This window comes from Erithacus rubecula (genome assembly GCF_903797595.1).
Source record: "Erithacus rubecula genome assembly, chromosome: 6".
Lineage (NCBI taxonomy): Eukaryota > Metazoa > Chordata > Aves > Passeriformes > Muscicapidae > Erithacus > Erithacus rubecula.
Window position 1 is genome coordinate 58262179 of NC_136688.1, and position 21337 is coordinate 58283515.

The following is a 21337-nucleotide window of genomic DNA, read 5'->3' on the forward strand; positions in this document are numbered from 1 at the left end:
CCTTCCAACCCAAACCATTCCAGGATTCCATGGAAACAATGGGGAGAGTTGCTCATGGTGGCAGATCCAGGAGAATTTCAGATCCCGTTCTGTGTCATCCCTGGATAAAATCCCTGGTGGCTGCAGAGTGGCTGCTGTTGGAAGTTGTTTATGGAAAACTCAGGGAAAAAAAGGGGAATTCTATTCCCAGCCTCACACAGAGAAGAATTCCTTCCCAATATTCCAAATATCCCTCTCCTCTGGCAGTGTCCCATTCCCTGTGTCCTGTCCCTCCATCCCTTGTCCCCAGTCCCTCTCCAGCTCTCCTGGAGCCTCTTTAGTCTCTGAGCTCTCCCTGGATCCTTCCTTTCTTCAGGCTGGACATCCCCACCTTTCCCAGCTTTTTTTTTTTCCTCTCCTTTATTAATACTTTCCAACCACCCAACACATTTTTCCCCCCTAGAAAAAACTCAGGTTTCCTGGACAATTACCTGAATCTTGCCATTTGCCCTTTTTATTGGCATAAAAATCAGCTTTTATTCAGATTTTCTCATTTCTTTTTAATTTCCAAGAGTCTGGTTTGAAGAGTTTTTCCTACAGTTGTTCCATTCCCATAAAACCTTGAATTTTTTGAGGTCCCAACCTGGCCCAGTCTGTGATTTATTTGCTGTAAATTATCCAGGTGTCACATACATGTGGGAGATGTGATTAAAAACCCTCTCAAGTCCCATTAGCTGCAGGAGCATCAGCTTGTCCTGGCTGCAGCTTTATTTCATCAATCTGATGATAATTTTATGGGCTGTTTATCTCTTCATTTCAAAGTATAATTTCTCAAGTGTTGTGACCAGAGGCTGGAGGGATTTTTGTTCCATTTTGAACTTTGCTCTGCAGTTAAATCCCTGCTGGGGGATGGAGGGGACTCTACTCCAGTGCACTCTAGAACACTCATATTTTCCTAAAATTACAGATTTTGCCTCAAGAAAGCAGCTGTGTCACTCAGCAAACACACCAGCATTTTTGCTGGACTCGTGATAAATGAAAATAGCTCTGTTTTTAAATGTTTTGTTGGGATTTTTTTTGGTTTTTTTTTTGCTCCATAATTATCCTGGAAGGAGTGGCTTTGGCATGTTTAAAGGAATCCAGATTTCCAGGGGTCAGAGGGAGCAGTGAGGAGGTTGGAGGGAGGGAGCAGTGGGTTCAGATACACACATGCAAGAGTGTTACACTTCAGATATATATATATGAATAAATATAATTAAAAATCAATCTGTATATTTTAAGTAAAATCTTCAGCACCTTCAAAACTCTCTTGGCTGTTGGGGTGTCCAGGGCAAGGATTTGGGTTTGATGATCCTTGTTTATCCCTGCCTTTAACTCAGGATATTCTCCTTTCTTCCTTTCCTTTCCTTCCTTCCTTTCCTTTCCTTTCCTTTCCTTTCCTTTCCCCTTCCTCCTTTCCTTTCCTTTCCTTTCCTTTCCTTTCCTTCCTTTCCTTTTCCTTCCTTTCCTTTCCTTTCCTTTCCTTTCCTTTTTCCTTTCCTTTCCTTTCCTTTCCGTTCCTTTCCTTTCCTTTCCTTTCCTTTCCTTCCTTTCCTTTCCTTTCCTTTCCTTTCTTTCCTCCTTTCCTTTCCTTTTTTTTTCTATTTCCTTTTTTCCTTCCCATCTTTTTTTTTTTTTTTTTTTTAGTATTTCTGGATATTCTAGGGATATTTGCCCTCTTTTCTGATTTTTTAGTGCTCTGAGGCTTTGCCTTCCCCACTCCTGAACACCCAGAAAAAGAAAAACCCACCAGAGCAACCACACAAAGTTCTGTGCAGTGAATTTTGATGGTTGGTTGTGGTGGGGATTTTTTTTTTTTTTATTTTTCAATTTCAGCCTTAAATTTCTCTCCTCCCCAAGTTTTTTTTAATACTTTTAACCTTGTTTTCCATTCATCCCCAATGAACAGGGGAGGGTATCCCCCATCCCTGAGCTCACCCAGGGCATTCCCAGCTATTTATTGCTGGAAGTCTCTTTTCCTTTGAAGGATTTTTTCCCCTCCTCCAGTTTCCCCAGAGGGGAGTGGAGGCAGCCAACACCCAGCTCAGGGCTTGGATTAAAGTGTTATCAGCAGGAATTTGTGTTTTAAAGGTGCTTTAAACAGCTGCCTGCACTCAGTGCTTTTTTGTCTTTCAACTCAGTGTGAAGTGCACATTAATTTTAAAATCCAAAAATCAACCAAAAGAAAAAAAAGAGAACACTTTTATTTTAATTTTCTTATAAAAACCCTCGAGGAGTTTCAGCCCATCTGCACCAAACTCAGTGAAAAGGTAGAAAACTTGGGGTTGGATTTTCAAATACAAAAACATGTAGATTATCAAATCCAAAAACACTTTGTGTAGATTATTAAATAGAAAAAATGAAGTTTTGCAAGGGAAGTGTTTTGCTTGTGAGTTGGTTTCAGTCCCAGCACTGTATCTTGGAGATATATAATATACTATAATATATTATATATATATATATGTGTGTGTGTGTGTGTGGCATTTATATATTTATATATGTGTGTGTGTATGTGGATATATTTTTATATGCATTTATTTTGTGTGTTTATCTATAATTATATATGCATATAATTGTTTTGTGTATTTTATATATGCATATATAAACATGGGGTTAATGCTTATGTGTATGTTTATATGCATAGTATATTTTATATTTGTATATATATATTAGCTATATATATATAATTTATATATATATATTTGTATTTTATTTTAATTATATATAAAAATTTGAAATAATGGAAAGGCATTTTGCCACCTCAGCTTCCCAAGTGTGCCTAGAGCAGAACAGGGATAATCCTGATTAAATCCACCCCTGGGAAAAAGCTGTGGAGCAAATTCTGCTGCTGTGGAAAACCCCCCAGTGGGATGGATGAGCTTTGGCTCTGGTGCTCCAGAGGGGGATGGTCCTGTTGGATTGTTCCTGTGGGAATGCTGAAGATTTGAATCCATTGCTCTAAAAGCCATCATTTGTAATTAAAGAATGAGCTGCAGCCTCTGCTCCAGCTGCATCCCCTGCTTCTCCAAAGGTGGGGAGAATTCCAGGAAAAACAGCATCAGCTGCAAATCCTCTGCTTCCAAAAATCCACCAAAAATCCACCAAAAATCCATGATCCAACCCAGACAGGCTTGCAGAATTCCCACTGTATCTCCTCAAGCTTATGCAGCTTTTAAATTCTTTATTATTAACCCCCTGTGTTAAGGTGTTGGAGGCATTTGCAGGGTCCTGGCTGCCCTGTGGATTAATTCTGGATGTGAAAGGGAATTTGGTGCCCTGTGAATTAATTCTGGATGTGAAAGGGAATTTGGTGCCCTGTGGATTAATTCTGGATGTGAAAGGGAATTCGGTGCCCTGTGAATTAATTCTGGATGTGAAAGGGAATTTGGTGCCCTGTGGATTAATTCTGGATGTGAAAGAGAATTTGGTGCCACCCCTGCCTTCCAAACACCCTCCAGTGGGATTTAACCATGCACTGGGAAGGGGGAAAAAAAAAGAGATTTATTCAATCATATCAGAGCTCTGTTGTCCTGAGCAGTGCAGGGAAGGAGAGCCCATCTGCAACAGGGGATATCCCAAAATAACAAGGAAAATCAGTGTTTATACAGTGCTGGAGGCTGGTATCCTACTGCCTGTGAGTCCTAAGCTGGCCAGAGGAGCTGCCAAGTGATGGCAGAGCTTCTGCAGGAAGGAGCTTCAATAGCTGCTGCAGCAGGAAAGGGACTTTAAAAAACCATGGATTGGCAGAGGGAGAGTGTTTGGGAGCAGCCAAGTCCTGGGATAAATGGGATAAATGGGATATCAGGCAGGGCTACCTCCATTTTCTTTGCCCTTCACCCAGATTCAGCCTTGCTGCTTGAATGCTGATTGTGTTCAATTAAAACACAGCCCCTGTGCATCTCAATTCACACTTATTGCTGCTTGGATTCTAGGTGGGAATTTAGTGGTGGCTGTGGGAATTAAAATCTGCAATTGTGATTCATGCTGGGCAAGCAACTGCAGCCAGGCACTGGCGTGGATGGAAAGCTGAGGATGTTTCAGGTTTAAAACACTTGATGGAGCAGCTCTTCATTCCTTCTCTCACAGAGGTGCCTGCAGCCATTTGTGTGATTTAAGATGCCTCTCACATTCCCAGGACTGTCTGAGTGGCTTTCCAAGGGTTTTGCTGTATAAAACATCCTGATGTCACTGCCTCTTGGCACAGTTCTAGGAGGCAAATGCAGCAGCAGGATCTTCCTGGAAAAATTAAATAAAAAAAAAAATCACAGCTGGGTTTTCCAGCTTTCCCAGGCTCCAGAGGTTTGTGTTGAGGCTGCAGGGAGAGGGGGGAAGCAGGGAGCAGGGTTTATTTTGAGGCTGGGAAGGAAGTGCTGTGTTTCCCTTTCCCGAGGGTGTTGCTGCTGGGGTTGGGCTCTCTGAGCTCCCTAAGCCCAGCCCAGGCTCCAGCTGATGCTGACAGCTCCAGTTTCCACATCCCTGCTGCCTGCACCTGGGGATTCCTTCTCTGGAAGGGTGGCAGTGATTTCTGGTGACCCTTACATGTGTGCAGCTCATTTAATAGAATTCTGGAAGGGTTTGGGTTGGGAGAGAGCTCAAATACCTTCCACTGTCCCAGGCTGATCCAGCCTGGCTTTGGACACTCTCAGGGATCCAGGGGCAGCCACAGCCTCTCTGGGCACCCTGTACCACCTTCCTAGCCAAGAATTCCATCCCAAAATCCCATCCATCCCTCCCCTCTGGCAGTGGAAACCATTCCCTGTCTCCTGTCCCTCCATCCCCTGTAAATAGTCTCTCTCCATCCTTCCTGCAGCTTCCTCAGACACTGGAAGGCCTGAGTTAAATCAGCTCAAAGCTGCTTTACTCCAGGGTGAACAATCCCAATTCTTCCATCTTTTCCTCACAGCAGAGGTGTCCCATCCCTGGGATCATCCTGGTGATCCTGCCCTGGCCTCACTCCAGCAGCTCCATGTCCATCCCATCCAGCTCAGAGGGGCTGGGTCTGCAAACACCACTGGGATTTGCTGTAGTCAACTTCTAAATCCCAGGTCTGGGATCTCTAAGGTGAATTTGCAGTACTTGGAAACTTACCTGAGCTCTGACAAATGAATGGCCAGCTGATAAATTGATAATAGTTGATAAATATTAATACATTGATGAATGTGATGGGTTGATAAATACAAAGTGGCCAGTGACTGATGGTAGTAGATGGAAAGAGCCTGAGCTGAAATATTCAACCTTGTTGTGAAGCTGTAACTCCAACAAATCAGTAACTCATGAATTGGGACTCTGGTGAAGGTTTCTAAACCTTTGGTCAGGTTTCACCAGGCTGCTGGCATTCCCTGGCCTGCAGGGATTGCTCCAAGCAATCCTGGATCCCTTGCAAAATGTGTAAAACTCAGCCCCACAAAGCAGCTGCTAAACATTTGCCAGCCTCTTTTATATATAACTACCCCATGGGACAGGCACAGACCTTCCCCTTCCTGCTAAAACCAACATCTCACTGTTAATTGAAAGTGTTAATTACTCTCAGGCTCAGGGACTTGTTTTTGTGCCTGAATGGTTAATCTGCAGTGTAAACCCAAATCCCTGTTAGGCATGAGTGTTACTGATTTCAAATGCCTTTGGTTTCTTCCTCCCCCTGATTTTTGGTGCCAGCTGGTTCAGCTTTCAGTAGGGCAGAAGTTGGACTTCATTACCAGAGTCCATTGTAATGATTTCTTGGATTTTTTTCTTGGTAGACAAGGCTTGTGCAAGTTTGCATGCTTTTCTATATTTGGTTTTGTTTAATTTGATTGTACAAAGCTGTTGAAAAGTCCAGCTGAACGTTTCCACTTTCTGCAGTCCTGATTGTGCCATTAAACCAGGAGTTCAGAGGAAAAATCCAGCTCCTGCTGGGTTTTCTCAGTAACCCCAAGCTCAAGATCTGGGTTTGAGATAGGGACAGACAAAAGTTCATTTGTCATTTTGTTCTCATCTCAGTTGAATTCAGATGTGGCTCATGGGGATAATCTTCAATGTCACAGGATCCTGGAATATCCTGAGCTGGAACCATGAGGATCATCCAGTCCAGCTCCTGTACAGGAGATCAAGAATCCCAGCAGGATGTTGGTGCTGGAGTGTTTTCCTTGGTATCTTCAGTCCCTTTGGCATTGTGTCTGCTGGGATTTCACTTAATCCTGGAAATTCTCCAGTTCTCTGGAATTGCTCCTGCATTTCTGGCTGTGCTGAAGGATGGAGACAGGAGATGCTAGAATAAATGTCAGCTGGTGGTTTTAACTGGGATTAAACTGGTGTTTCATGATAGAAATCCAGGATCACGGGGGGAGCTGAAAACTGAATTTTTCTATTGCTAAATATATTATTATATTCCATATAATTCCATTCTCTTTTCCCTGTGTGGTGCAAGGGCATGGCACTGTTAGTGGTTGTCAGAGTGGAAAATGCTCTGCAGGAATGGCAGGGCCAGATGTGGGTGAAAAATATTCCAGGTGTGAGGGCCAATATTGCAAAGGATTTATCTTTTGGAGTTATCACCATGCTTTGGTTCCCCAAATATTTCCCAGCCTGGTGGTGACCTCCAGGAACCCCATGGTTCCATCCCTGCTGGAAGGAGATGAGGCTGTTGAGTTTTGTTGTTCCTTTGGGAAACAACTTTTCATTTCAGTTGGGAATTTTTAGGTTTTTTTGTAGAAACTCAAAGTCCTGTTGAATTTTGGAAACCTCCTCTGGGTTCTGTTTTCCATGTGTTCCAAGGTGGCTGGGCTCACCTTTGGATAGCACAGGTGTCCTGGATGGTGGTGAAAAACCCAATAATTGATAGTTAACCCCAAAAACTGAGCAAAATCCCTGCTGGGGGAAATTTTGGGTCACTCATGATCCCTTTGTGTTCCAGGTGGGATCACTGGTGATCCACAGACCCCTTGTGTCTCATCCTCATTCCCCTTGGGTTCTTCCCTGCTTTTACATCCCATCAGAACCCTACTGAATACAAGCAGTCACTTGCATCCAAAAAAAAAACTATTGGGAGTTTTTTTGGGTCAATAACTCCTCCTCATTTTAAAACTTCTTTTCTCCTTTGAAAGCTCATTCTGGATTTCCTTTTAACTGGGGAAAAAATGACTTCTTTGTTGTAGATGTCAAGAAGGACTGGTCAGATCACGCTCTGTGGTGGGAAAAGAAGAAAACTTGGCTCCTTAAAACCCACTGGACATTGGATAAATATGGGATCCAGGCAGATGCCAAGCTCCAGTTCACCCCTCAGCACAAGCTGCTGCGCCTGCAGCTGCCCAACATGAAGTATGTCAAGGTGAAGGTCAACTTCTCTGACAGGGTCTTCAAAGCTGTTTCTGACATCTGCAAAACCTTCAGTAAGTGCTGAAAAAAAACCCCCACCCTGTTGGTTTGGCTCCTGCCTGTCCTCTGGTGCACCTGTAAATTTGAGAAATCCTCAGTGTTTTCTGGGTTTGAACACACTGGAGTCACTTGGACATCAAACTGCTCAGATGTCCTTTCTTCTTCCCTTCCACATCTCCTTTTTTCTGTGTGAATACTTAATTAACAGGATCAATTGAGCCAAAAAGTGGTAAAAAAATGCTTTTTTTTTGTGTTGAATTCTCTTCCATAGCAGGGCTTTGTCACACATGAGGCTCTACCAGCCCTGCTTGATGTTCAGGCTGCTGGTGTTGGGTTGTGATTTTTTTTTATTTTTTTTTTTCCCCTGCAAATTTATGTGCTGGATGAAAAGCAAGCCCTGAAATGGGAAATCTGCCAGCCCTGTGGGTTGTCTTCTAGTGGAAAATCATATTAGAGATTAAGTGGTGATGCTTCACTGTAAAACTGTCTGGTGGAGGGAAGGAACTGAGTCTTGCTGTCTCCTCTTCACCCTCATTTCCTGGTGGAGGAGAAGCCCAGGAGAAAAGGAGAAATCATTCCCTACCAGGCATAATTTTTTTACCCATCTTCACAAATTCCATATGGGAATTCTCCCATTCTCCCCTCCCAAAAGAGCCAAAGAGCCTGTAACCCATCCTCAGCTGTAGCAAATCTATTCCTACTCTCACAAGGCAGCTGAGGTTACTCTTGGCTGACCCAGTTGTATTTTTAGCTGCTTACAGATCTTTGCTGTTTCTTTCCTGTTTTGTTGGGGTTTTTTTTGTTTTGTTTTGTTTTTTTTTAAACCCAAATATTGGGCAATTTCTCCTTAAAATAGAAAAGGCTTAGCCAGCATTCTGTGTGAGTGGATTTTGTTTCCCCCACCCCCATGTCCCACTGGCACTCAGGATGTTGTGCTAGACAGGGAGGTCCCAAGCTTGGAGACTGATGAATCTGTCCAGCAGTGACTCACATCAGGAAATTCTGATCTGCTTCATCACAGGACAGGAGATCTGTCACTGATGCTGTCACAACCTTACATGGGCCTGAAGCTTCCAGCTGCAGAGCTTTTGGTGGATTTATGAGCAAAGCAGCAGAATAATCCTGATGTTTAAAGGTTTGGGAAGGTGGAAAAGCCTCTGGGATGGCAGAGCTTGGAGCTCTGAGCAGGCAGCAGGGACACATCCATCAAGGGTGGTGCTGACTTGCCTTCTGCATCATATTGCAGTGAAGTTCCTGATTTTGGGGAAAGCAGGGCTTTTACTGGAAATTTCACTTTCCTTTGAGTGACTCTCAGCAGCCTGAGCTGCTTGAGCACAGACACAAACTGCAGTGATTAAGTTGATTAGCCCTGCCTGTTGTGTTTGCTGGGAGCCAGATGTTGAGCAGAGCTACTGGGAAGATGATACATGAGCTTGGCATCAGCTTGAGGGGAGAGGGATTGGGATGTGGGGATGCAGAAATGCTGGAGTTGGAGGGGTTGGGATGCTCTTCCCAGGACCACAGAGGTATAAATACAAATTATGTACAAACATGTTTTATATAAGTGGTAAAATGCCATTATAGATGTCAAAACAGCACTATTTTTATTTAATGTATTTTAACATTTATACACTTAATGTACATAAAATAAAAAACATGTAAAACTCCATATATTATAAATATATATATTACATATTAGGAATAAAATCTTGGCTGTGGTGGCCCAGAGAAGCTGTGGCTGCCCCTGGATCCCTGGAAGTGTCCAAGGCCAGGTTGGACAGGGCTTGGAGCAACCTGGGATAGTGGAAAGTTCCCATGGCAGGGCTTGGAATGGGATGATCTCTGAGATCCATTCCAACCCAGACTATTCTGTGATTTTGTGAGTTTATGATTCTCCTTTTTCCCTCCCCAGTTGTGTTTATCCTGCCCAATTTTTCTCCATTATTTTTCCCTGCCTCCCTCAGCATCCCTGCACAGCTTGGCTGCAGAGAGCTCTCATATCCCATATTAATCAAACTAATTGTCTCTCCAAGGAAAAGTCAGCAGATATTTCAAGGTGGAAGGGAAAGTGCTCCCAGCACAGTCTTTGTTTCTGAAATCCCTGGATTTCTGGGCTCCAGGGAAGTTAGGACAGACCTGTGCCTGGCAGTTGCTCAGATTTTGGCTGTACCTGTTTGCTGTTGCTGCTCCTGGATCATTTCATGACACACCTCAGCAACTCCAGCACAAAGCATCATCCACTGAAATAATTCCTGATGTTCTCAGGACTCTGGCTGGTTGTATTTATAAAATCCTCTCTACACAAGCACCAACACCCTTGGATGAATTATTTAGGGCTGTCCTTTGCTTGTCTTCCCTTTAAATTGTTACCCAGAGGTGTCACCCCTGCAGAGTGTGGCTGATTTTTAAAGAGAAGTCTCTGTTCTTGTGCAGGGGGAAGTTATTCCAAAGGGCAGCTCCCAGGGCTCCCAGAGGTGCCTGTGGGAAGATGCTGCAGCCACTTGCACACCCCTCACTCTCCTGGAGGTCGTGTGAAGCTGGATAAAAACCCAATCCCATTGCCAGGGGCTGGATTGCAGCCCCTGGATTCCCACAGAGCTGTTCAGGGGGTTGAGGCAGGGACTGACCCCAGCACACACGAGGAGAGGAGAGGGCACTGATGGGATGGGCAGCCAAAGGGTGGCCTGGAATCCTGCCCAGGAGCAGCTGCTGGCAGGCAGCTCCAGCCTGAAGGGCCAGCTTTGATCTGCAATAAAAGACCAGAGAAAGAGAAAGTAAAACTTCACTTTTTTTTTTTTTTTTCTGTTTTTTTCTTTGTGCTTCCAGCCTGGCCGGCAGCAGGACACGAGGGTTGGGATGGGATGTTCCCCTGTGCCTCCCTGCTCTCATCATCCCACTGGGAGATAATTCCACCCAGAAAACTGCCCAGCAGATACCCAACTACAATTTGAAAGCACTTTATTGGTGGGAGTGGGAATATCCTCATTGGGAAGTGGGATTTGGGGAGGAAGCAGGTGCTCATCCAACATAACCACAAATGGAATGTGGAGGTTTGTAAAGATCCCCTGAAATCTTTCTTTGCCCAGACCTGGGCAGTCTCTTTTGGATCAATCAGTGTTTGATTTTTAATAACAATCCTCCTGTATGAATAGGTAGGAATTCTTGGGGGCAGTGAAACACAGAGTGCCCAGAGAAGCTGTGACTGCCTTTGGATCCCAGCAAGTGTCCAAGAGCAGGTTAGACAAGGCTTGGAGCAGCCTGAGACAGTGAAAGGTGTCCTTGCCCATGGCAGGGAACTGGATGATCCTTAAGGTCTCTTCCAACCCAAACCATTCTGGGATTCTGGGATGGCTTCACTTGATTCCAGCCTTGCAGCTGTTCATGCCTTTAAGCTGCTTCCTTCCAGCATTCTGCCTGTATTTTTTTCCATGGATCCCAGGAGCTCCAAGGGACTCCAGGCAGGCTCTGCTGCTGCTCTGTGAGCACGTGGGACAGGAAAAGCAAACAGCAAGATGCAAGTGGGAGAGTTTTTTTCCCAGGCCTCAGCATTTCCTGCCCCAGCAATGCTCCTTCTCCTGGGGACACAACTTATGTTGGAGCTGCAGGGTGAGGGGAGATGCTGTGACAGCAGAAAAGCTCCCACCCTTCTCCTGTTCTCCTGGCTGTCAAGATTTGGGACCTCTGCTGCCCTCCAGCCTGAGAAAAGTTGCAGGGAGAATTCTGGTTGATGTTCATGGGATCACAGAGGGAACAACTCAGTGCCAGAGCTGGGAGGAGGCAGCTCTGGGAGGAAACACTCCAAAATTCATGACCAATATCTCCTTACACACCCTGAGGCTGTGTAAGACAGAGAAATTCCCTTCAGGCTCTTTTATTTCCCCAGAGCCTGGTGGAGCCTCACACCAGCTCCTGCCTCATGATCTGTGTGAATTAGTCACCTGCTTTGGAAAATCGAGTCTGGGACATCCTGTGCCCAGCTGTGGCACTTCCCATGCCCACATTCCATCCTGCTCCCCTTCTTGCACAGGCTGAGGGTGCTCTGGTCCTGAGGAGCTTGTGGGGCTGAGGATGCAGAGAATCCCATGATGGTGATGAGCTGCTTCTCATCATCCCAAAAATAAGGATGTTGCTGAGACTCAGGGAGTGCTGGGAGGTGACAGCCCAGCCTTGCCTCAGCCTCCAGCCACCAAATGCAACCTGAGCCCAGCTGGCAGTGGCATTTGGTGACAGTGGCATTTGGGAGTGGCAGGATGCCAGCCCAGCCCAGGCAAGGAGACACTGTGCCAGTGCTGAATGTGACCCTACCTTTTTTTTTTTTTCCCTTTCCAAACACTCCCCGCTCCAGGACAGAACGTCCTCTGACTCCTGAAGTATTTGCAATATTTCCACGCCCTCTGTTGCCAAAAAGACTTCTATAAAAAGCCACTGTTTGTTGTTTTTTGGGGTTTTTTTTTTTGTTTTTGTTTTTGTTTTGGTTTTTTTTTTTTGCAAAACTGAAACCCTTTGGTGGATGATGTGCAGTGTTCCCAGGGCTCTGTGACAGGCACATGGAGCTGCATCCCTCCCAGTTGATTTCCAAACTGCCTGGAGTTTGTGCAATCACAGATTGGATATTCTGGAAGGATCCCACAAGGATCATCAAGTCCAACTCCTGGCCCTGCACAGGACAAGAATCCCACCATCCCTGGCCACTGAAAACCTCCTAAACTTTCTTTTCTTCCTTCACACCCTGCTGGTAAATAAAGGAGTGTTTTCCCTAAAATTATAGAGTCCTGGTAGATGCACATGAGCATCTCAGAGGGAATTTGAGGAGCAACAGCAGCATTCAGGAGGATTTTCTTCCTGGAAAGGGTGGTCAGGCATTGGAAGAGGGAGGTTTGGATTCCCCATCCCTGGAAGTGTCCAGGGAAGGACTGGATGTGCCACTCAGTGCTCTGGGCTGGGCACAAGGTGGGGCTGAGTCACAGGTTGAACTTGATGATCCTGGATGTCTTTTCCAGGCTGAGTGACTCTGGGATCTGGGGATGCAGGCTGTGGATGCTCAGGAGCATCAGGAGGATGCTCAGGGATGACAGAGGCAGCAGAGCACCGAGGATGGATTTGCTGCCTTTCCCTGCCACGAGCAGAGAGCTTTGGCAGTGGCACAGCTATTTCTAAATATGTCCAGGGAATGGGTGTGGAAGGAAATCTTCCCATTTCAAGAGCTGGCCAAATTGCAACGTCCTCATCTTTTTCAGTGCAGGGCCCAAGTGTTCCCTGCCAGCAGCGGCGTTTTCCCTTTTCATTGCCTGCCCGTGCTCAGCTGTCCTGCAGGATCCACACCAGGAGCTGGGCTCAGGGAAAGAACCTGATTTAATTACAAAGTGTCTGAGATGGGAAAAAATAAAATCCTCCCCATTCTCCCCCCCTGTCCTCACCCCAGTGGTGTTCTGCATGTGGAGGAGCAGCAGGTTTTATGTCACCGTGTGAGTCAGTGAATTTTTTCATCCTTACTCTGCTGTTGACTGAGACCCTTTAAATAGAATTATATCCTGAAGATATTAGGACATGCTGGCCAAGCCAGTGCTGCTGCCTTCCTTGGAATTTGTTGGATTGCTCTTTGATGCAGAGGGAAGGGTGGAAGTGGGTTGTTTTTTCTCTTGTTTGTGGGATTAAATTAATGGAGTTTAATTGGACTCGAGCTGCAGTTCAGCCACTTCAGGGGCAAGGCTCACAGTGCTGCCTGTGCTCCAAGAGGGAGCCTGGGGATTTTGTCCCACTTATGGAAAAAAACATCCAAACATTCAAGTGTTTGTTGACTCTGCCTCTCCAATGGCTCTTTTTATTGGCCTTGCAGTAATGCTTGGCTCCATCACCACTGCCTGCATCCTCCTCCTCCTCCTCCTTTTCCTTCTCCTCATGAGTCTCTCTGGACTGGTGGTGCCCAGTTTCAGCCCTGGGAGCCACTGGCAAAACCATTCACACCACTCCAAACCCTACTGACCCCATTTTTGGGTGGTTTTTGCACATCATTGCTCCCTTGGCAAATCCATAAGTCAACAGGCACTTGGATTTTCCACCCACAATTTGGGAAGGCTCCAGCAAAACCTCTGCCAGGATCAGCCCCAGCTGATTCCACACCCATAGCACTCCTTGGGCATCTCCAGAGGCTTTGTGGGATGTCCTGAGAGAGCTGCAGGGCCCCAGGCAGTGAGTGGAGAGCTTGGCTTTTGCCCAGATAAATATTTAAGTTCCTGGGCATCTGAAGAACCCATAATAAAATGTACTGAATGTACAAACCCAGTAAACTGTGCTGGGAGGTGAGGACCTGCTCAGTCAGATTCTGCCCAGTGTCCAGCACAACCACAGCCTTATCTCCTGGCACTCCTCAAGTTATGTAAGTCCTTTTTTAGTTCCTTTCTGAGATTTTTTTTGTTTTTTTCTCTCTGGTCTGTTTTGCAGAACTTTATCTCGAGAGAATTTATGTTGCAGATAAGTCAGATGCTTCATTCTGTTACACTGTGAAAAACCATCCACAGAATTCACTCATTCCAAGAAAAAAACAACAAAAAAACACCCTTATTTTTGGTTTTGTGTCTGAAATGGATGAAAAATGAGGTTTGAGGTCTCATTTTTCTAAGACTCATCAGAGTGATGCACAAAGGCTGTAATTTCTGTGAGTCACTGGTTGGAGGGAGCAGTGATGGAGTGCAGAGAAATCCCACTTCCCAGAGATATCCCACTTCAAAACACATTTCCTGAAGGAGGGTGGCTGGATCAGCATTAAAAAGAGGATTTCCCCTCAATGCTGTCTGTGCTACAAATCAATTTATGGAGTTTTTATGTTCAGGAATTAAGGAGGTGAACCAGCCCTGTGGCCTTTAGGGGAGCCAGAAATGGGGAAAGAAATTGGGTGCCAGAAGCTTCTTAGGAATATTAATTTTCTTTCTACATCAAAATTTCCTTTGTATCTCATATTATTATATGTATTTATGAGAACTGAATACTGAAAGTAGTGTGATTTCCCATAATTTCAGTTTTGGGGGAAGTTGGTTTCCAGTCAATGATGTCATGTTCTATATGTGGGTGATGTAAGAAAATCATAAATCTGGTTTCTTGTGGGAATGGGAGTCCCTGGGAGTGTCCAAGGTCAGGTTTGGATGGAGTTAGAGCTGGGACAGTGGAAGATGTCTCTGCCCATGGCAGGGGGTGGGATGAGATGAATTTAAGGTCCCTTCCAACCCAAACCATTCTGGGATCCCCATCACAACACACCTTGGGGGATACAGATGCAGCAGTTGCAAGATTGACTTGGTGGATTTAGTGCAAAAGAGCAAAAATTGGGAATTTTACACCCTCTAAGGAAGATTTATTATTTTTTTTTAAAGTCAGTTTGCAGGGTGCAGATGGTGCTTTGTGAAGGAAGAGGGTTTAATCCCAGCTCTGGAGTTTGTCTCAGGGTGGGAGATAAATGAGCACAGCTGGGCTGGGTGAGCTGTGCAGGGGCTGGATGAGAAATGAGGAATTACACAGGAAAAAATAAGGCCAAGGACCTCCCTTCAGCCAGAGACTCAGGCACAGGCAGGATCTTGCAGGCAAATGGAAGAGAAGATGCTGCAGGCAGCAAAATGGCTTCACCCAAGAGCTGTAAAATTTTCCTTTGGATATTCAAAGCTGCCTTTCTGATCATATTTTGAGCTCTAAAATTCTTCCTTCCAGGCTCAGGCCATTCTGTCTCCATGGAATCCCAGAAGGGTTTGGGTTGGAAGGAATCTCATCCTATCCTATCCCATCCCTTCCACTGTCCCAGGCTGCTCCAGCCTGGCCTTGGACACTCCCAGGGATCCAGGGGCAGCCACAGCTGCTCTGAGCACCCTGTTCCAGCTCCTCCCCACCCTCACAGCCAGGAATTCCTTCCCAAAATCCCATCTAAACCTTCAGTTTGAAGCCATTCCCTCAGCTGTTTGTAAAGTCCTGGATCCTGCAGCACATCCATGGGAGGAATTTGCCTCTGATCCATCAGATCCCTGCTGGGCTGCTCCAGCATCCCCAGGGTGTGCTGCCTGCTCCATGCCCTGCAGCCACACGTGCTGCTTGCAAGCAGCTGCCCAAAAACTTGCCCTGGATCCTTTATATCCCTCTGGGAGCATCAGGAACAACTGAGGGGCTATAAAAAGTCTCTTCGATATCAGATGGTCAAACCCTGGGATGATTCCAGGATTGCATCCAGAATCCCAGCCTGGCTTGGAGCCTTCTCCTGGCCTCCCTGAGTGCTTCCAGCTGAGAGGCTTTAATGCACCATAAATAAACCTCAGAGCCTCAACCTTGCTCCAAAATACCAGGGGAACTCCTCAATTTAGGCTGTGCTGCCTCTTGTCCCCTGCACGTGACCCCAGTTGTCCCAGCAGATTCCTGCTCCATGAGGTAAGCTGGCTGGGATAAATGGGAATGTGTGGAGCTGGCTGCACTCAGCCTCTGGGTATTTATTGCTAGAAATGGTCAAAAAGTTGGGCAGGGTAAGTGGTGGGGGCAGGGATGGGGTTTAGTGGCATGGTGTGTGTGGAGCGATGATAAATCAGGGTTAAATTGAAGTTGAGATTAGATAAAGGTTATAAATAAAAAGGAATCAAATAGTTAATATAGGAATAAATATCTTTAAGTACAGAAATAAAACTAAATTATAAGCTCAAAAAGATTATATATAAAATTATATATATGTGTGTATATATATATGTATATATATATGTGTATATATATATGTATGTATGTATATATATATGTGTATGTATTTTATATCTTTTTATAGATTTAAAATCCATATAAATATCAAAATCTATATATTTTTAGCCTGGAAGTGTTCAAGGCCAAATTGGACAAAGCTTGGAGCAACCTGGAGTAGTGGAAGGTGTTCCTGCCCGTGGCAGGGGGTGGAACTTTAAGCTGGACTTTAAAAGTTCCATCCAACCCAAACCATTCTGGGATTCAATAATATGATTGAAATAAATTAATAAAAATATATAAATAAGCTTAAAAGAAATCATGCTTTCTAAAAATAAATATATATCAATATATATACAATATCTATGTATGTAAATGCAGAGGTGGCACCAGGGGCTGCTCTCCACAGGGCATTCCAAAGGGAAAGCTTTGCTGCTGAGCATTTTGGGGTGATAGGTGCAAAAAAACAGAGCAAGGAACAACACAGGAGCTTCAGAGGAGACACCAGAGCTCCTTCCAGGCTCAGGCATGTCCAGGAACTCCATGAAATAATCAGAGAATCACAGGGTTGGGAAGGACCTTAAATCCCATCTCATTCCATCCCCTGCCAGGGCAGGGACACCTCCCACTGTCCCAGGTGCTCCAGCCCCATCCAGCCTGGCCTGGGACAGGGATCCAGGGGCAGCCACAGCTGCTCTGGCAATTCCAGCTCAGCCAGAAATTCCCAGTTCCCACTATCCCAGCCATCCCTGCCCTCTGGCAGTGTCCCATTCCCTGTGTCCTGTCCCTCCATCCCTTGTCCCTGTCCCTCTCCAGCTCTCCTGGATCCCTTCAGGCTCTGAGTTCTCCCTGCAGCTTTTCCTCTCCAGGTGAGCACCCCCAGCTCTCCCATCCCATATTTTCCCAATCCAAGCTGTACTCCAGAGCTCTCCAGGCTTTTCCCAGCCTTTCACCACTGTGGGATGGCTCCATGGCCAGGGGAATCCTTTTCCAGCTCAGCTCCCACACACTGAGCAAGCCCAGGGACTCCTGTCCTGCTCCAGTCCCTGGTGGTTTCAGTGGTGCAATGGACAGCAGGCTCTGCTTTCCCAGGAAACTCCTTCCCACTTGGAACTGAGTGCAGCACACCCAAAGAACTGCCTTGGTGGGGAGTGAAAATTCCCTTTTTCCTTGCTCCCCATATTCCCATAACTTAAAACACAAACACAATCGGATGCTCCTCATTTTAAATGGGTTTTACATTGTTCAGATTGGTCCCAGGCAGGAAAATGCTGTGAAAAGAAAACACTTCAGCCAAAATCCCTTTGAAAAGTGGGTAAATTATAGGCTTTAAACTTTCCAGTCTGATGTGTAAATAAATGGCTTAACTCTTGGATTGCTCCTATGGAAGTGAGAGGATCCAGCCTGTTACCTACATGGCCAAGTAGGGATTTGTGTGCTTATTTCTATTCTTTCTATTTCTTTCTATTATTTATATATCATAGTGTATTATTATATATTATTTATAATTTTATATTATTAACATGGGAGTTTTATTATTTTTGTTATTTATATTAAATATATTAAGGTGTTACTAGGTTCTGTCACAGGATTTGCCAGTGCTCAAATTTACATTTGAGTGGCTGTGCCTGGGAAATTCCACATTTTATCCAAATGTTGTTACCTTTCCAGCCAAGGACAATGCTTGTTTCAAACAGGCTTGCAGGGAAAATGTCCTCAACTTGATTTTTAACCATTACAGAGCAGGAAATTAATTGAAGGGAGATATTGGACATTGCTGGATGTTGTTCCTAATGGAAGGATATTCTTCTTTTTTCCCCGTTTTTCTCCTTTTTTCCCATTCTGCCATTCTAAAAGTGGTCCATTTTCCCCTCCAGACATCAGGCATCCAGAAGAACTCTCCCTTTTGAGGAAACCCAGAGACCCATCAAAGAAAAAAAAGAAGAAGTTGGATGATCAATGTGAAGATGACACCTTCGAGCTGGAGGGGCCACTGATCACGCCAGGGTCGGGTGAGCTGGGGAAAAAATGGGAATGGGGGAAAAACTGCCACAGCAACCTGGGGCTGATGGAATTTCTGAGGGTCTGTGCAAGAAACAGACCCCAGATCCATGGCACAAGCCCTGGCAGGCTGCAGCACTGGGTTGCACAAATGCATGTCTGGAGCTGGAGCTGTCACGCATTCCCTGGAGCAGAGCAACCCCAGGCCTCACAGAAGCAGCCAGAGCCCAAGTGTGGCCACTTGAACACTCAGATCTTGTTGCTGAGAGCTTTTCTTGCCCTGTTAAGAAAGGAGGTAAATGGAAAATCATTCCTAGTGTCACATTCCTGGTGTGGTTTAGGCTGTGCCACTGTTTGACTCCCTGTTTACAGCCCAGCCAGGGCAGTGTTTCATTAAGTTCATTAATTGCTTTAGTGTTGCCTTACCTGGATGGTGTAGCTGTGGCTGTGATGCTAAATAAATCCTTTTATTGCTGGGGGGTGCTTGGCCAGTCTGGATCCCAGAGCAGGACTGGGAAGGGAATTTGTGGTGGAGTAACATCCCTGATGGAGTCACCACAGGCAGCAAATTGATGCAGGTGTTTGCAGGCAAAGAGGTTTTTCAGCTTCTTTCCATGGCTGCTGGAAGTCTGGTGTCTGAAGGCAAATGGCAGGAGTTTAAACCATAATTTTGGCCAAGTGGGAGCACTTTATCCCAAATGGATTTGTGGAGAAAGCAGCAGTGGTGAGCAGGAGAGACGTGTCTGGCTGCCAGAGCTCTTGGGTTGAAATCCAGCAATCCAAGGGCAGCAGGGCAACTTTAATTTAAAAAACCACCTTGGAATTGTAAAGTTGTATTAATTGATGTTAAATCAGCTGCAGGGAAGGTCATGGAGTGTGGTTAATGCCAGTGGTGGCACAGGGCTTGCAGAAAGGAAGGTTTTGGCTGCACAGGGTGACGTGCACACAGGTCTGGAACAAGGGAAAATAATCCTCCTTTTGCTCTGTTCCCACTCTTTCTCCTCTCAGCTACTTAAAAATACTTCTGAACTTGTCCTCTTCCACTCCTGGCTCAGAGAATTTGGGCAAGGCTCCAGTCAATTTTCATTTCCATTTGGCATTTTCATCTTGAAAGTCCATTCTGAGCCTTTCCAACAGCCAGTGTTCACAGAGAGCATCTCTGTTAGATTAATAGCAAAGACTTGGCCACCTTTGAGGGAAATGTATGCAAAAGCTGGGGTTTATTTTAATTATTTATGGCTCTTCCAGTGAGTCACTTGGCTGCTTTTGCTCTCCTTGTGAATGAAATCACTCACAGCAGGTTGAATTCCTGCCTGTTCAGGTGCCATTTGATAAAAGTCGTGGGTTTCATCTGAATAAATCATTTCTAGTGTTGTTCCAACATCAGTTTGTGTGCTGAAAGCTTCTGGAAAACTAATTAATAATTCAGGAGGTGCTGATTTCAATGTCTTGGGAGTGTTTTGTCACTGAGCACCCCAAACCTGGAAATGAAACCATTTAAATCCCAGTGGGCAGGGTTGTCAATACACCCACAGGATGTGTTGCCCAACACTTTCCATTAGAAGACCTGTAGTCACTTGTTTATATAAATTAGCCAAATTTGTAGCTATTTCTGCTGGAACTTTCCATGACACTGCCTGCCTGGGGCAATTTTTTTAAGGGAAGCTTCTTTTGAGATGTTTCAGGTGTTTGGAGAAAGAGATGGGGAGAGCAGTGCAAGGGAAGCTTTGCTGTGATGGAGCAGACACTCAGTCAAGGAATGTGGAGGGATATTCATGGAAAAACTTGCCCAAAATTTGGGGTAAAAAATGGGATTTTCTTTTGCTGGCCCAGTTGATGCTCAGCCCTGTGTGCTTGAGCCATGTGAAGGCTGAAGCTGCAGTGAAAGTGGATGGGGGAAGCTCTTTTGGGAAGTGGTTTATGGATGGTGATGGGGCTTTAGGGCTGGTTTTTGTTGGAGTTCTCTGCTCCAGTGCTGTAACAATCCATGGGGAGAGCACTTTTCTCCTGCTTTTATAATCACAGGAATAGCTCAAGCTGGAAGGGACCCTAGGGATGATGGAGTCTCAGCTCCCAAAGTGCAAGTCTGAAAACCTGGAAATCATCCCTGACCTTTTCCTTGCAGATGAAGGTGGATTTTTCCATCCCTTGACCATTCCTGCTGCTTTTTTGCTCATGCCTGGTTTGTTGGAGCTCTCTTGGTGACAGGCACCCATGGTGCTCACAGGTCCCCAAATAACTCATCCAGCCTGGGATTCCAGCAAAACAAACAGGAGCATTAAAAGCATCATTGTTTGGTGGTTTTCACTTGCATTTTCCACCTTGCCAGGCAGTTTAGAATCAGGTTTGCAATTATTTGGAGTTTCCTAGCCGTGATGTTGGCTGTCACTGACATTGATGCTGCTGATTCACATTGTTCTTCTTGCTCCTTGAGATGAAAAATGAGGATTCAGAAAGGTTTTTCCATTGGTTTGGTCTTGGATTTTTCCAGTCTAGCTCAGTTTTCTCTCATGAGGGTGTGAGGATGGTGTGGAGCAAGGAGCTGGAGCATTGCCCGGGTGGCACAAAAAAATCTCATTTGTGACATCTCACCTCTGTCACCATCTTCAACACCCTCAGCAGAGCTCTGGGAGGGAGAGCACTGAACTGCAGGCTGGTATTTAGAAGGACACAGCCCTTTCCCAAAAACCCAGGGTGGTGTTGGACCTTGTGGTTCTGGTGGCAGATCTGTGCCCAGCAGTGATGCTGCTCCTTGCAGTGCAATTCCTGGCTGCTTGATCCTCCCTTACTCTGAAAATCTGGGTTTATATAAAAATTCAGTGTCCCTGTGAGGTGAAGAAGGGCTGTTTCATTAGATGGTTTGGGATGGAAGAGACTTAAAAGGGGCTTAAAGCATTTCTCACTCCACCCCCTGCCATGGGCAGGGAAACCCTCCAGGTTATCCAAACCCCATCCAAGCTCTCCTTGAACACTTCCAGGGGTGGGGCAGCCACAACCTCTCTGTTAAGCTCTCAGCTATTTTGATCCATGAGATACCAAGCTGGATTTGGTTATTTTTCCTCTTCAAATGAATAATTTTTAACTGTTTGGGTGTTTTTATGTCTGCTTTGAGTCGGTACGAGCTGCGAAGCTTCCAAAGGCTGGGGAGTAACACGTGCTTTGGGATCAGTTTGGCACCACATCTCACCACTCAGCACATTCATCCTCAGTTTGTGTGGCCACCTCAGCACCACTCAGCACATTAATCCTCAATTTGTGTGGCCACCTC

The 21337-nt window shown here is 45.4% G+C and overlaps 1 protein-coding gene across 3 annotated transcripts in view; it reads left to right on the forward strand.

Moving 5' to 3' along the window:
* FERMT2 (FERM domain containing kindlin 2) overlaps window positions 1–21337 on the forward strand; it is a 50596-nt gene that overhangs the window by 12148 nt on the left and 17111 nt on the right. For all 3 annotated transcript variants that reach the window (XM_079307842.1, XM_079307840.1, XM_079307841.1), the window contains exons 3-4: window positions 7152–7385; window positions 17946–18080. In XM_079307842.1, coding sequence (XP_079163968.1) covers window positions 7152–7385; window positions 17946–18080 — 369 coding nt within the window. The remainder of the gene's footprint in view (window positions 1–7151; window positions 7386–17945; window positions 18081–21337) is intronic.